The sequence below is a fragment of the Crinia signifera genome, chromosome 4, assembly GCF_055691185.1.
Source record: "Crinia signifera chromosome 4, ASM5569118v1, whole genome shotgun sequence".
NCBI classification, from domain to species: Eukaryota; Metazoa; Chordata; class Amphibia; order Anura; family Myobatrachidae; genus Crinia; species Crinia signifera.
This window is the reverse complement of record NC_139220.1, coordinates 171,591,138-171,605,904: the sequence shown is the minus strand read 5'-3', so window position 1 is coordinate 171,605,904 and position 14,767 is coordinate 171,591,138. Positions and strand designations below refer to the sequence as shown.

At 44.1% G+C, this 14,767-nt stretch overlaps 2 protein-coding genes across 3 annotated transcripts in view; one reads left to right on the top strand and one right to left on the bottom strand.

The window, feature by feature from the left end:
• The window catches only part of HBP1 (HMG-box transcription factor 1), a 45,360-nt gene extending 40,228 nt beyond the window's left edge, over nt 1-5,132 (top strand). The window contains exons 10-11 of the mRNA XM_083182968.1: nt 2,153-2,294; nt 3,916-5,132. Of these exons, the coding sequence (XP_083039094.1) occupies nt 2,153-2,294; nt 3,916-3,933 (160 nt within the window). The 3' untranslated portion in view covers nt 3,934-5,132. The remainder of the gene's footprint in view (nt 1-2,152; nt 2,295-3,915) is intronic.
• The window catches only part of COG5 (component of oligomeric golgi complex 5), a 334,884-nt gene continuing 324,972 nt past the window's right edge, over nt 4,856-14,767 (bottom strand). For both annotated transcript variants that reach the window (XM_083182966.1, XM_083182965.1), the window contains exon 22: nt 4,856-6,045. In XM_083182966.1, the coding sequence (XP_083039092.1) occupies nt 5,931-6,045 (115 nt within the window). In that variant the 3' untranslated portion in view covers nt 4,856-5,930. The remainder of the gene's footprint in view (nt 6,046-14,767) is intronic.

Genomic DNA, 14,767 nt, shown 5'->3' with positions numbered 1-14,767 from the left:
AGGATGGCGTGGATAGTGGGGGCTTGAAAAAGAGGCATTTGTCAGTATGTAACATGGAGCACTGGCAAATGCCTCCTTTATTGTGCACAAGACGCACTTGCGGACACGGACAGGGTTGCCATACCCTGCCGCAATAATTACTAAAACGCAGGAGTGTCTGAGATGCACATGTATCTCAGACAGCTGGAGCGCCTCTCCGCCGACGCCCGCATGATCCCCTCTCTGCCGGCGTCCGCCAGCGCAGGGGATCTGGCGGTTACCGGCACTGTGTGAGAGGAGCTCACTAGGCTTGCCATGGACGCCGGGGACAGAGCCGGGCTGCTGCGAAGTCCCTATGCTAACTACGCTAGGCAGCCCCTGGGCTAAGCTGAAAACGTAGCGTAGCCAGGCACCGTGCTAATACACAAATACCCTGTTGTGTCTAGAGCTGTTATCTCTTCTAATTGATTGACCTAATGCAGGGTTCTGCAAACTATTTTGCTCTGAGAGAGTGAGAAGGCACTTATAATGCTATACTAGTAACCAAGGGGGTTATTCTGATTCACCCTGAAAGGTACAATCACTCTGTAATGGACAAAACCATATGCACTGCAGGTGGGGCTGATGTAAAATGTGCAGAGAGAGTTAGGGCCCCCATACATTAGCCCGACTTGTCCTAGGGACAAGTCGGACCTGATTTCACCGTCCGCTCCCCGGGAGGGGTCACACATGATTAGGCTCTTGATGTGCCAAAGTTTTGCATATGATAAATCGCCATGCGATTTATCATATGCAACTCCCAGGGAGCTGCAGTGGGCGATGCAGGCAGGGGGAGAACTGGGCAGAATCAGCGGGTGAGGGACACTGGGCAGCTGGGCATGGTAAGCTGTCAAAAAGGCAGCGGGCGGGAGGCGCTGGAGAGTCGGGCAGGGGACACAGAGGCAGCACGCGGGGGGACGGAGGTGAACCGACGAGGGAGGTGGGCAGGAGGATCGGTGACTCACTCTGCAGTCTGCAAGGGGAAAAAAAAAACAATACAAATGAATGGGCAGCCAGTGATTAGCTGAGAGCTCCCTCAGCCAATCACTGGCTACCCATTCATTTGTAATGGGGTTTTTTTTTCCCCTTGCAGAGTGTGTCCCCGATCCTCCTGCCCAGCAGCCCCAGCTCACTCGTTGGTTCACCGGCGTCCCCCCGCATGCTGACTCTGTGTCCCCTGCCCGGCTCTCCAGCGCCCCCTGTCCACTGCCTATTTCACAGCTTACCATGCCCGGCACCCCCCTCGCCCCTGCAGCTCCCCAGCATCTGACTCTGCCCAGCTCTCCCCCTGCCTGGCTCTGGCGTCCCCTGCCTGGAGGCTGCACATAAGATTTAGGAAATCTTATGTGCAGCCGGTCCGACTGCGATCCGATGCACACGGGACCGCGCATTGGATCGGAGGGGGATGTCAAAACATGCGATTTGGGACGATTTCATGGCCCGATTCATCCGAATCGGGTGAAATCGTGCCCAAATCGGATAGTGTATGGGGGCCTTTAGATTTGGGTGGGGGGTGCACTTCAAACTGATATCTATATTGCAGTGTAAAAATAAAGCAGCCAGTATTTACCCTGCACAAAAACAATAAAAAACCCAAATCTAACTCTGTGCACGTTACATCAGCCCCACCTGCAGTGCACATGGTTTTGTCCATTAGAGAGTGATTGTGCCTTTCAGAGTGAATCAGAATAACCCCCCAAATGCAGCACTAGCATCCACATGCAAGCTTCTACCTGCAACACCTGTGCTAAGGTTTGAAGGTTCATAGTGATGACCCAGATACCAAACATCACTGTTTCTATTTTTATCCACCAGGGGACACTGGAACTGCATGATGGGGGGACTCTAGAGTAGAAGCTCGTCTGCCAAGATTCGCAGAGATATGGAGAGTGTCATCCCAGGATTCCTGGGGTACAAAACTTTGTATTTCAAGGATACAAGATTACACTTTTTCTTGTAAGGTTTCGTACCCAAGAATTCTGGAAGCCTCCATATCTCAGTAATTACAAGTGAGGATATGAGAAAGAACTGGAGCTTATTTTACACACCAGTTTGTAAGATGAGCTGTGGTTTTGTTATGTTTTGTTTAGTAAAGATCTGGTTCTAGTCAGTCCTGACGTGCTTTCTCTTCCAGAGCCATAAGTGTGATACTTGGCGACAGATGGAAAAAGATGAAGAATGAGGAAAGAAGAATATACACAATAGAAGCTAAAGCTTTGGCGGAAGAACAAAAACGTATAAATCCTGACTGTTGGAAGAGAAAAAGAACAAATTCAGTATGTAATGTAGCAGTTTTGCTTTCTTTTACCACAGTACTGTACGTCAGTCATATTTTAAATAACATTTAGTAATGGTATGTGACTTCTCAAAGTAGTCCATGAGGTAAAACCTGTGGTCTTTGGTTATTTCTGTGATCTTTTGTTTCAGAGGGCGATCAGAAACAGGAGCCCTGTTCTCTTCAGTCTGGTCTCTGTGTGTGTGTGTGGGTATTCAATGTGTGCTTATTCTTTCCGACTGTCAGAAATATCAGCACACACCTATTCAATATGGCCGTGTTCATGCAGATTCCACTTTTTAAAAAGCCGAGTCAGTGGCGAATATGCTGCTGTCGAATATGCTGCAGTTTTCGACAATCCACGAACCGTTCTGACTGTCAGAACATTTCCTACAGTCAGAAGATTGAATACTGACTGTTGAATTGGCAGGTATTTCCCACTGTCGGAAACAAGATTGACTAGTCCCCTTTATGTTTCATTAAGTTACTTCTGTTTAAAGTTTTAAATCAGCAGCTATATGGAGGTAATCAATATGGGACGTTCCGACAGTTAGCATTCTGTCCGTTTTCTCCAGCTCCTAACAGTAATTTCACTGTCTGTAATCAAAGTACCAACAGTCGAGTGTTGGAAAATGTCCGTGAATTAAACAATCCACGTCTGTTTCCGACAAAACAGATCGGTCAGATCCGACAGCCTTCAATGCTGTTGGGGAATATGGGCACAGATTGAATAACCCCCCCCATAGTCTCTTCCCTGTGAGGTGATCCTGGCAGCCTGTCTTTGGCATTGCTGCTCACTCATTGCAGGCAGTAGAAGGGGGGCTATAGATCTTTTAATGCCTGTTATTTGCAATGCAGCCATGTCTCAAACTCCACACAAAAACTGGTACACCAGGCATGTCCAAACTGTGGCCCTCCAGCTGTAGGGACCAAACTACACATCCCAGCATGCCTTGCCATAGTTTTAGCATTCCCTATCAGCAAAGCTATGGCAAGGCATGCTGGGATGTGTAGTTTCCCAACAGCTGGAGGGCTGCAGGTTGGATATGCCTGTGTTACACTGTTCCAAAGATTGTACTATAACTTAATGGTTCACAAACTACTTTGAATATTGGCATGAGAAAATAATTAGAATTCTTTTCATGCCAACTAATGGCCATAAATTTCTTATTCATAAAAAAATTAATAAAATTGTGTTTATATGTCATCCTTCAGTTCAGATTTATGTGGTTGAAAGACAGAATCTCCATTTGTTTCTGCTTGGCCTCATAGTTTATGATTGGAAGCTACAAGCACTCATGTGGCCTGTAACATTGATCATACAGTAAATAAATAAAATTGGTCTTGGCCACTAACCTAGGGCACTCCTGCAAATGCCCAAGGCATGCCAGGGTGTCAAGGCACCGAGGTTGGTAACCATTGGTCTACTGTGTGAGAACTTGCTCTTCTATATTTGGGATTTCTTATATCTCTAGGCTGCTGCGTCTTTAAAAGTGGGAAATCTGTTGCTTATTGATCTTCACAATTAAACAGGGATAGGAAATCTGTATTGAAATGCATTGATTTAATACAATTTACTTTATTATGATTGAAGAATTCTTTCTCTCTTTTTTTTTTTCCAGGGCTCACAACAACATTAAACATGAATGTAGCTGAAGCTTGTGCTATCCGTCTGCGTGGAAGAACGTCTGACCGCACAATGGTGTGGCTGTGACAGACTATAATGTCCAGCAGCGTCACAGAATGGCTGAAGGTTTTCTCCTTTTAAGTATAGCATTACATATGAAAAATATCAATATTTTAAACCAAATTGCCTTATTTTTGAAAAATTATATATCAGGTAAATATAGGCTTGAAAAATCGTTATCCTGTGGTGCTAAAATGAGTTGTTTCAGCAAAATGTTTAACGACAACCAGGTTATGAAAAAAAAAATGGGAATTTATAGAAAATATAACTGCTGTTTATCGACCCTACTGCTTATTAATATGTATTGCACAATTGTACTTATCTTTGACGTTGGAATTTATATGTTTCTGACATGATATTTTAATGCAAGGTGCATGAGCACTAACTGACTATTCATCGCCACTGACCTACAGTATATTCTGGCAAGTGGATCATACGCTTCCTTTTGGACAGAGGGGCCAACATTTCCGACAGACCTCTCCAAAATGCCAACGTGTTGAAGCATAAGGTTTAGTAATTTAGTTTGCTATAGAATCTACAGATTTTATTTTGCTATGAAAAATGTCATTTATGATGGGGGGGAGGGGCGACTTTGCACTTAACTCTGGTGCAACACTTGCACTTTACTTTTTCTTGCACCTGTTGAAATAAACAGATGCATCATATGTTACAGCTGTACGTCTGTGATGTGCTGCAATCATGGCTCGTTAGTCACAGCTGGAAACCAATTTGTCTATGACAGCATAATATTGCCCCAATAATTTTGCACACTATATTCTTGTATATTTCAAATAAATGTTGTTGAAATGGTCTTATTTGTGTGTCCTGTGTGTGTGGTTCTTGATGTTATTGCACCAAATGATAATCTGCAGAAGTAGAAAGCAATAATGTTTTATTAGAACTACATTTGATTTGAAGCATTGCATAAGCACAACTTAGCATAGACATTTACCTCTTTTATGTAAACAAAACATTATCAGAAAAAAAAACAATTTCATAACATATTTAAAATTATTTAATCAAAGATGTGTTTATTATAGAGTTGAGTAGCAGGTTGTAATCGGTGGAAGCCAACACCCAGCTTTAATCTCATTATTGGCTGCAGTAATATGGCGGGCATTACCTCAACACTTTTATAACCCTACACCAAAAGCTGAGAATAAAATTACAAAAACAAAACAATTGGTCAATGTAACAAACCACAAATACAGGCAGATCTATGCTCCATGTGTCTGCCAGAACCCATAGCTGGTGTTTTGGCCTGGTATGATGGATGCCGGAGTCCCCAGTATTTCCTGCTTGGGGTCAGAGTAAGAGCCTTGTTTTGTGAGCTTACTGACAAATCATGAGATCCATAACTGAAATCTTTAATTACTGTAAATATCTGCACAAACACCTTCATTGTATCAAGAGGTTTGTTCTCTTGAACCCTTATTACTGTACTTAAATCTAATAAACCAGTTCTGATGGTCTATTAAAGTTTACATGCTTTGCCCACATTCTTAGTCAAAATCCTCAGCAGAAAGCAGAAACTCACCTGTGGGCTGTAATTGAATAGGTCCAGGTTCTGCAGACAACGGATTAAATCTGCCCCCTAGAGCAGTGGTTCTCATCCTCAAGGACCCCCAACAGTGCATGTTTCCAGGTCTCCACGTAGAATCACAAGTAAAATAGCCACATGTGATCTTTTAAAATGTGTCAGTAAATAAAGAATGTACCTGCCAGGTGACCTACAAAACGTGAACTGTTGGGGGTACTTGAGGACCGAGGTTGAGAATCACTGCCCTATAGTAACATGCATTGAACTACACAGAAATTATTCTGGAATATTAGGTTCTACCTTGCTCCTGTGATTTGTGCAGCCCTTATTGTAAACCACAATTTAAATACCCTCAATATCCATTGCCCCAGCCTGTCAAGGATTTGGGTAGATGGATTACTGTATTGTGACTACTGCACAGCTGATGTTGCTTTCTGAAGAAGTTGAACCATTATTGGATAAACTGGAGCAAATTCCTTGCCTTCTCTAGCTTTCACAGACTGTACATAGGCTTCCAGTGCACCCCTAGTAAGAAAAGAAGAAATATATTAGTGGAAAATAATATGATTATAATTTTACTGAAGCATTAAGCTGTTATGGCATGTAATCTATAAGAAAGGGTACAGATGAAGTATATCCTGAACACATAGTATAATTTTGGTATTAATCTAGCGCTACTTTTACATGACAGTAGAAATGTGTCTCTAGTACTGATGGATCATATTATTGCATGGTTGAAAAGCATTCGAGGTGGTAGTACATGTACAGTACATGTGTCTGTTCTGAATGTCACCCTGCAGTTATTGCCTCTATTCTTAAAAATACCTTTGCTGGTTAGAGCAACTCACCTACTGTGTATATTGCTCCTAAGGTGGTTTACAGCTTACACGTGGTATACAGCTTAGTGCAGCTCTTCCAACTCTAGTTCTCAGGGACATCTACCATGCTATATTTAATACAATCTACAATGGCCCTGCTACCAGATTCACCAGAAAAACCTTTGGGTTCCATGCTATACCATCATGGCATGATCATGGAGGAAGAATTGCTGCACCTCCTGGGTAGGAATGTGAGCACTTTCTTCACTGTCTGGACGACCGTGGTCTCTGCTATTTGAATCACTGCATTGACAGATGCACACAGGCAGTTGGTGAGCAATGCATACAAGGCAAACAGAGTAGCTTGCTGCACAGAGTTTTCTGAAGACCATTTCTTATTTTAACAAACTGCCTGTGTCATAGAGATAGAGCAAATATGCTCATGCCTGTTCTATCTATCGTGATGCGGCTTGTTTGTGCTTTTGCCCACTAATTCTTTTTATCAAGTTTTCTCTTGGCAATCCAGGCTGGGATCCACAGACACCTTTGCATTAGCAGGTTGCATTGCCAAATGATTTCCAGTAATACCCCTTTCACTGTTGAAAGCTGGGTACATACCTACAGATTTATCTGTCCAATCTGTCTGGTGAGAACAAAAATCTGGAAATGTATATGAGCAAATGACAATCAGCAGTTGCTCCCAAATGCTGGAAAATAAAACCAATTTGGCCAAGCAATTATTTTTATCTATCATCCCACTTAGACAAATTGATTCAATCTCCCAGCCGCCATTCCCAACAGGTGGGGCCCTATTCAATACTATCTTCCTCAACAGCATTGAACAGGCATCTGGGCAGAACGTGCCAGACTTCACAAGTAGCCAGATAGAATTGAGTTCCCGGTCGCTTCTTGCAGAAACGCCCCCTTCTCTGCACTCGGCAGGCGGGACATTGAATCCCTTCATTCCATTGGCACATATTTATTTATTACCACTTTCTTTAGCGCAGTGTACCCCCTTGGGACATTGAATCCCACCTGCAAAATCTCAGTCGAGCCAGCCAAGAACGGGAAAGGGTCACAGCTGATGGGCCAGGCCGACAGTCGTGTCCCTACACTGAATACCCCTCTAACTGTCCATTGTCTGTTTTCCAATGTTTGGGAGCAAATCTTTAATTGTCATTTGCTCCCATGCATTTCCATGGTTTTGTTCCCACCAGACAGATTGGACAGATAAATCTGCAGCCATAACTACAGGTATCCAGGACACTTCTGAATAAAGTTATTTAAGCGGTTTGTGAAGTCTCAAAACCCTCGTCCTCTGTATTACGCAGAACATGATACTAAAACTTTCTTTTCTTTAATATATCAACATTATGCAGTATTAAAATTCTGATTTTAAGTGCCTGAAGGAGCAATAAGAAGACAATCTGTTTCAGAGGAAAGACTACAACTGACTTCAGTAAGGCAGTATTTCAGGCTGCTAGGAATGTTTCTTAAACTATATGAAAGATGACATATTCTTCAATTAGAGATTCTCAGATACTGAGATCATATCCAGAATATATGGAACATTTTATAGTAATCTTACTAGATAAGATCGTATGAGTAAGCAACACTATAGAACAAACAAAACATTTGGAAAAGCCCTATAGAAATTCTACATTCTAAGAAAAACCCTGCCCAAAACAAGAATCTTTTTTGCCCAAGGTGGTGCTTCAAACACCCAGTGCAGTAACTTAAATCGTGCATAGGGGGCATACATACGTATGAACCCTCTCTCAATGGAGAAAGGCCCCATTACTCCCCAACCCCTCTTAGCCAAAATCGGTGGGTCCTTCTCGCCAAACCTCGGCGAGACCTTCTTTCCTCAGCCCGCGCAAGGGTTAGGGCGGGAGAGATCTTTGGTAGGCCTCCCTCCGCCTTGTGGCTCGGGATCGCCCTCGGGGACCGCAGCTCTCCCTTGAAGGAGAGAGCTTTGGTATGTGGGGAGCAGGTAACCCCTAAGGGTCGTACACACAGCACAAAAATGTGACAAAACAAACGCAAACCGTGAAACATGAAAAAAAAGGACAAACGTGAGACGCGTGAAGAGAAATAAATAAAGAGACCCCAGCCAGAAGGCCGGGGTGGGGGTGTAAAAATTGTCCTGCCACAGCCAAAAAGCCCAGGGCAAAGACGTACAATGTTTACTTAAAGGGAAGTGTGAAAACTTGAGGCTGTTGACCATAAATTAGGAAGAAACAATAAAACAAATAGAAAAACACAGAAAAAAGGTAATTACAAAAAAAACCTGGTGTTAAAATGGATGAAACAATTTTGCTAAGAAATATTGGGTCAGAGGTATTAAGCCTGGCGAAGAGATAACTGGAGATAAAGTGGAAGGTGTTAACGCTTTGGTCAATCAGCTGTGTTTTGAAATATGACAGTTGGGAGTTGATTGGCTGGAAAATTATCTCCTTCCACTTTATCTCTTCACCAAGCTTAATACATCTGCCCCATTGAGTTTGATACAGCAGTTTACATAGTCCTTGTGCTAATTCAGACCATATCTGAATATCTGAGAGCATAGTAAACTGATAAACATCACAGATTGCTTTAGGCTGCTAGCACCACATGAAGGCAGCCAAAACACCCCCAGTTTATCTGTCATTGGAACTGGGAGTATCTATTTACCCACAGTAAGTTACAATGGGTTATTTCCTCGCCAGGGACTATCCAATTAGCCCAATATGCTGGCAGGGGCCAGAGTTATCAGGGATTTTGCTGCACCTGCCTCAGGCAAAACAAAATCACCAAAAGCAGCCTTTATTTCAAGTGAAAGCAGTGCTGCGACAGCGAGAACACACAGGTTTCACTGAACCTTTAGGCCGGTGATCTAATTGATGTAATAGCCTGTAAAAACAATATTTGGACAGTTTTTCACAACCAATTTGTTATTGTGCCTAACTGATTACCCCTAATTGTTATCAGGTTACTATAACTCTGTGCCTGTGCACCAGTATCTCACCATCTGACATTTGGACTATGGCAGTAAGCAGCATGTGGTACAGTATCTTAGGGGGCTTGCTAGCTGCGGGATCCAGATAACTCCCAGACAATGTCTAGGTAGACAGTCAAACGTCAACTTGAGTTTTTCACCATTTTTTTCTTACTTTTTCATGTCTTACCATCCACATGAAGAGAACAATAGAAGACCAGATATGTGAACACATTACACTATTTTAGGGTCCACCTGTCGAGGTGTCAACATTTAAACCAAAGAAACATGAAAAACTCATGACCTGACTGTTGTCCTAGACCAGGCATGTCCACACTACCACACCCGCCATCTGCAGGTGACTAATATACTGTAGCTGCCATTTGGCAAATGTTGCATAAAATAGACCTGTATTATTTACCATATTCTCTATGTTATCCAGCAATGATAAGTAAAAATTACCTGTGATAATAGTAAGTAGGCACAACATGATTTCTGAAAATATAAAACAAGTTGCTATAGGGTATATATAATCACTCTGTAATGTGTGGTCTCAGGATGAAAGCCAGTTACACCAGAGTGTAGAGAAATGTATTGCAGCGAGCACAGGGCCTGATTCAGAGGCACACGCAGCTTCATATTTGTATGCCGCTGCCACGTGGAAATATGGTAATGCCGCAGCCACAAGGCACAGAGATGCCCAACAATGACGCCTCTGATTCGCTGCTTGTGTACAAAGGCACACCGCTGGACTAATGGCTGCTCAGAACTGTATACAAAGGAGCATTCTCCAGAACAGTAATAGCGTGTCTACCTTTGTGTATCCACCTCCAGTACCTCGCACAAACGCTCAATACCATTGAGAATAGACACTATGTCCACCGTAGCTATCTATCACTACACATGTGCAGTACGACTGTGGCGCATATGCAATACAAAAATAACGCTGTCCAATTGCGCAAACATCTGCATTATGTCAACCTGTGATGTCAACCTGTGAATCGGGCCCAGACAGTGGCACAAGTGTCTGGATAATATGGGAGCCCTGGCCCCACACAGTGGCTCACACATGATCATAGCCCGCTATGGAAAGCCGTCCACCGAGTTGCTCATCTGCTAGTAATACCAGCAGATGAGCGGCGGCCGGCGATGATGCGGGAGCACACATCAGTGCTCACCGCTACCCATTACACACTCAGCAGGCTTTGGAGCTGAAAGCAGCCCAAACAACAACACTTAGCTGCTTTCAGCTGGATATTGCCCAGTGTGTATGGGCCTTTATACAGATGTTCATATGTAAGATAATACCAGCACTACTTCACCAGAGATTTTGATCACATTCCTGTATTGTACCATAACCCTTAGCATAGATTTGTTCACACTAAAATCATTAGCGTAGGCTTAAATATAGATGGGTACGGTCACACAATGGGACCACTGACAATGTGGCATATCCAAGGTTTATCCCAGTTTATTATTACATTTTGAGAGAAAAACCCAAGTAAGACAGATATGAAAGTCTACAGAGGAAATCATTCCGAAGAGTCTACAAGATATATAGCAGGAATGAGAGGATATATTTGCAATCAGAAGGACTTAGTCTGATCTCATTACATAGAAAAGCTGCACGTGCCTTAATCTGCATCAAAATATATCTATATAATATATATTTTTCCACATTACCAAACCAACTAAGTTCTATAATGATCTGAATGTTAGCATCACACACATTTAAGCCAGAAGAGAGGATAATAAATTATAACAATAAATAATAATAATAATACAGAATTGAAGTGTAAAATATAGAAGCATTAAAGAAGAAAATTGGTAAAAAAAAAAAGGAGCAAATAACTCTACATTAAATTGCACACAAAAAAAAGAAACCTACTGTACAGAATCAATCTACTTTCCACTGACTTATAAATAAGGCAAATAATAACATTACTGTACACAGGGAGTTGAAAAGTCTCTTTGCAGTAACTGTGTTCATCATTGCACTTTGAAAAGGTCTGTATTAAAATGATCATCATTATTATTATTATTATCACTTTATTTACATGAAATAAGCTTGTGCTCAAACCAGAGCTTAATGTTTTAGGTAAGTGAACATAGACTTTATAAAAGGGAAAGTTGCAAATAAGGGGCGTGGTCTTACAAGGAAGGGGTGTGGCTACTCAATCATAATCCCAATTCAAATACTGTAGCTACAGTTTGCAGATTTGGTCAAATACATCCTGATCTTCACAATTAGGCCAGAGGAGGTCTAAATAAAGATTTGATTATTTATTCATTGAGCCCAATAGAGATAATAAGCCAAGGCATGATAAACATCTCAGTGATAACAAAAAAATACTACAACTGCAACGGTTTCCTTCATCACACAACATAGGTTGTAGTCAGTTATATTAAAGCATAATGCCAACATAAGCACAAACTGAATATATATATATATATATCCGTTATCAACACAGACAAAGTTGTTCAGTGTGTCACCAGAGCAAGCCAGGCCTGGGAGTGGACGACTTGGGGGGTGAACGACTTTCCATAGCAGTACGCAGGGCTAGCGCCACCACTAGGCAGCTTTAGGCATTGCCTAGGGTGCCGGCCACTGGAGGGCGGTACTGAGCTGCTGGAGGAGCAGCAGCAGCAGGAAAGCTCCTGCAAGGAGTGCAGCAGGAATAAAGTTGCATGTGCCAGGCTAGTTACTCTGCTATTCAGGTGAGCGAGCCCTACGCTCCTGCCCGCCTCCCCCTGCCTGTAGCCTGCCTGTGTTACTCCCTCGCTGCATTAAACTCGTGGCCCCCCCTGCCTGGAGCCCACCTGGCACCTGTGTTAGGAGCAATCTTCGGCAAATGGCGCCTCCCCCCCCCCAGCTAGTCAGCATCGCCGTCAATCTGCTGCCCCCCCTGTGCTGGACACAGCAGCAATGATCCGCAGCAATCTTCAGCGGCAGTGGCTGCCCCCCCTCCCAGCTAGTCGGCAGCAATATGCCACATGCCGTAATGCCAATTACACATTATGCTGAACACCATGATGCCAGTTACACATTACGCCCAAACACTGCGATGCTAATTACTCAATACACCGCACACTGTGATGCTAATTACACATTATGCTGCACACCTTGATGCCCATTACACCCCATACTGTGATGGCAATTACCCAATGCTCCCCACACCGTAATGTCCATTACGCCCCATACCATGATGCCCATTACACCGCACAATGTGATGTCCACAGTGCCAGATATGCCCCCACAGTGCAAGATATTCCGCCACAGTACCAAATACACATATGCCCCCACAGTGCCAGACACAAATGCCTCCACAGTGCCAGATATTCTGCCACAGTGCCAAATACGCATATTCCTCCACAGTGCCAGATATGCCCCCAGAGTGCCAGAGACACATATGCCCCCACAGTGCCAGAGACACATATGCCCCCACAGTGCCAGAGACACATATTCCCCCACAGTGCCAAAGACACATATGCCCCCACAGTGCCAGAGACACATATGCCCCCACAGTGCCAGAGACACATATGCCCCCTCAGTGCCAGAGACACATATGCCCCCTCAGTGCCAGAGACACATATTCCCCCACAGTGCCAGAGACACATATTCCCCCACAGTGCCAAAGACACATATGCCCCCACAGTGCCAGATATGCCCCCACAGTGCCAGAGACACATATGCCCCCACAGTGCCAGAGACACATATGCCCCCACAGTGCCAAATACACATATGCCCCCACAGTGCCAGACACATATGCCCCCACAGTGCCAGATACACATATGTCCCCACAGTGCCAGATACACATATGCCCCCACAGTGCCAGATACACATATGCCCCCACAGTGCCAGATATGCCCCCACAGTGCCAAATACACATATGCCCCACAGTGCCAGATACACATATGCCCCCACAGTGCCAAATACACATATGCCCCCACAGTGCCAGATACACATATGCCCCCACAGTGCCAAATACACATATGCCCCACTGTGCCAGATACACATATGCCCCCACAGTGCCAAATACATATATGCCCCCACAGTGCCAGATATGCCCCCCACAGTGCCAGATACACATATGCCCCCACACAGTGCCAGATATGCCCCCACACAGTGCCAGATATGCCCCCACACAGTGCCAGATATGCCCCCACACAGTGCCAGATATGCCCCCCACAGTGACAGAAACACATATGCTGGGGTGAGGGAGGGGGGGGGGGGGAGAGCGCTTACCCACTCGCTAGCTGCGGGCCGTGCTGCGGCTGGATCAGCTTCTCCAGCCCTCCTGCGCTGGCCGCGGCTTCCAGAACACGGCCGCGGCTACAGGAAAATGGCCGCCGGCCTCCTGCACTGAGAACATGTCCTCAGTGCAGGGGGCCGGCGGCCATTTTCCTGTAGCCGCGGCCGTGTTCTGTAAGCCGCGGCCAGTGCAGGAGGGCTGGAGAAGCTGATCCAGCCGCAGCACGGCCCGCAGCCAGTGGGTGGGTAAGCGGCCCGGGGGGCATATGGCACTCTGCCCCCCGGCCCAGCCCGCCCCTGGCTGTACACACTGGGCAGCTTTTGAGCTAAGAAGCAGCTCAGAGGAGTAAACGAAGCTGCTTTCAGCTCAAAGTCGCCCAGTGTGTATGGGCCATAACAGCAGATGTTTGCATTACTCACCGATCAGAGCACAGAGCTCATCTAATCAAAATATACAGAATTAAAACCCCATACTATATATTCTTGTTCAAATTAAGAGCAACAAAAGCAGGTTTCTATTTACAGTAAACTTCTGCCACTGAAGGACATTTTTATGAGAAAAACTACATAAAGCAATGCAAAGATATATTCATACAGCTACATAACAACCACACTTACATCTGTAATAACACCTAAAGCAGGAAACAACAGTGTACGGTGATACTAATTATCTGATACAAAGCAGTGGGTACCGTATATAATATCATACAGTGCAATGGCTCAGGAATGCCACAACATTACTATTTAATCACATCCTACTGACATTTAATAAGCAGCAGAAATGGAGCATGGGCTTCTAGGCAAACATACAATATCATCAAACACAGCGAGAACATTCATTTGTGGCATCTCTCACTTTTTGTCTACTGCAGACAATTAAGTCACATATCATTTTCATATGCCTATAAATGATATTGCAGATATGAAATTTCATTTGAATTGGAATAATTAATAAGACAGACAATAATGTTCATTTGAGGATGAGACAGAGTAAGCCTTGCAGGTATAATGCTGCAATTATGCAGGAGAGACACTGCTATCACTACAAAGCCTAGTACATACAGTATCTGTGGAGTTTATATTACACAGCAAAGAATGAGACCATGTAAGAACCATGCATGCTAATGACCGCAGGAGGAATGACAGATGAAATTGCTGCATGTTGGAACATGCTTATTACCCTGTACTGTTATATACATG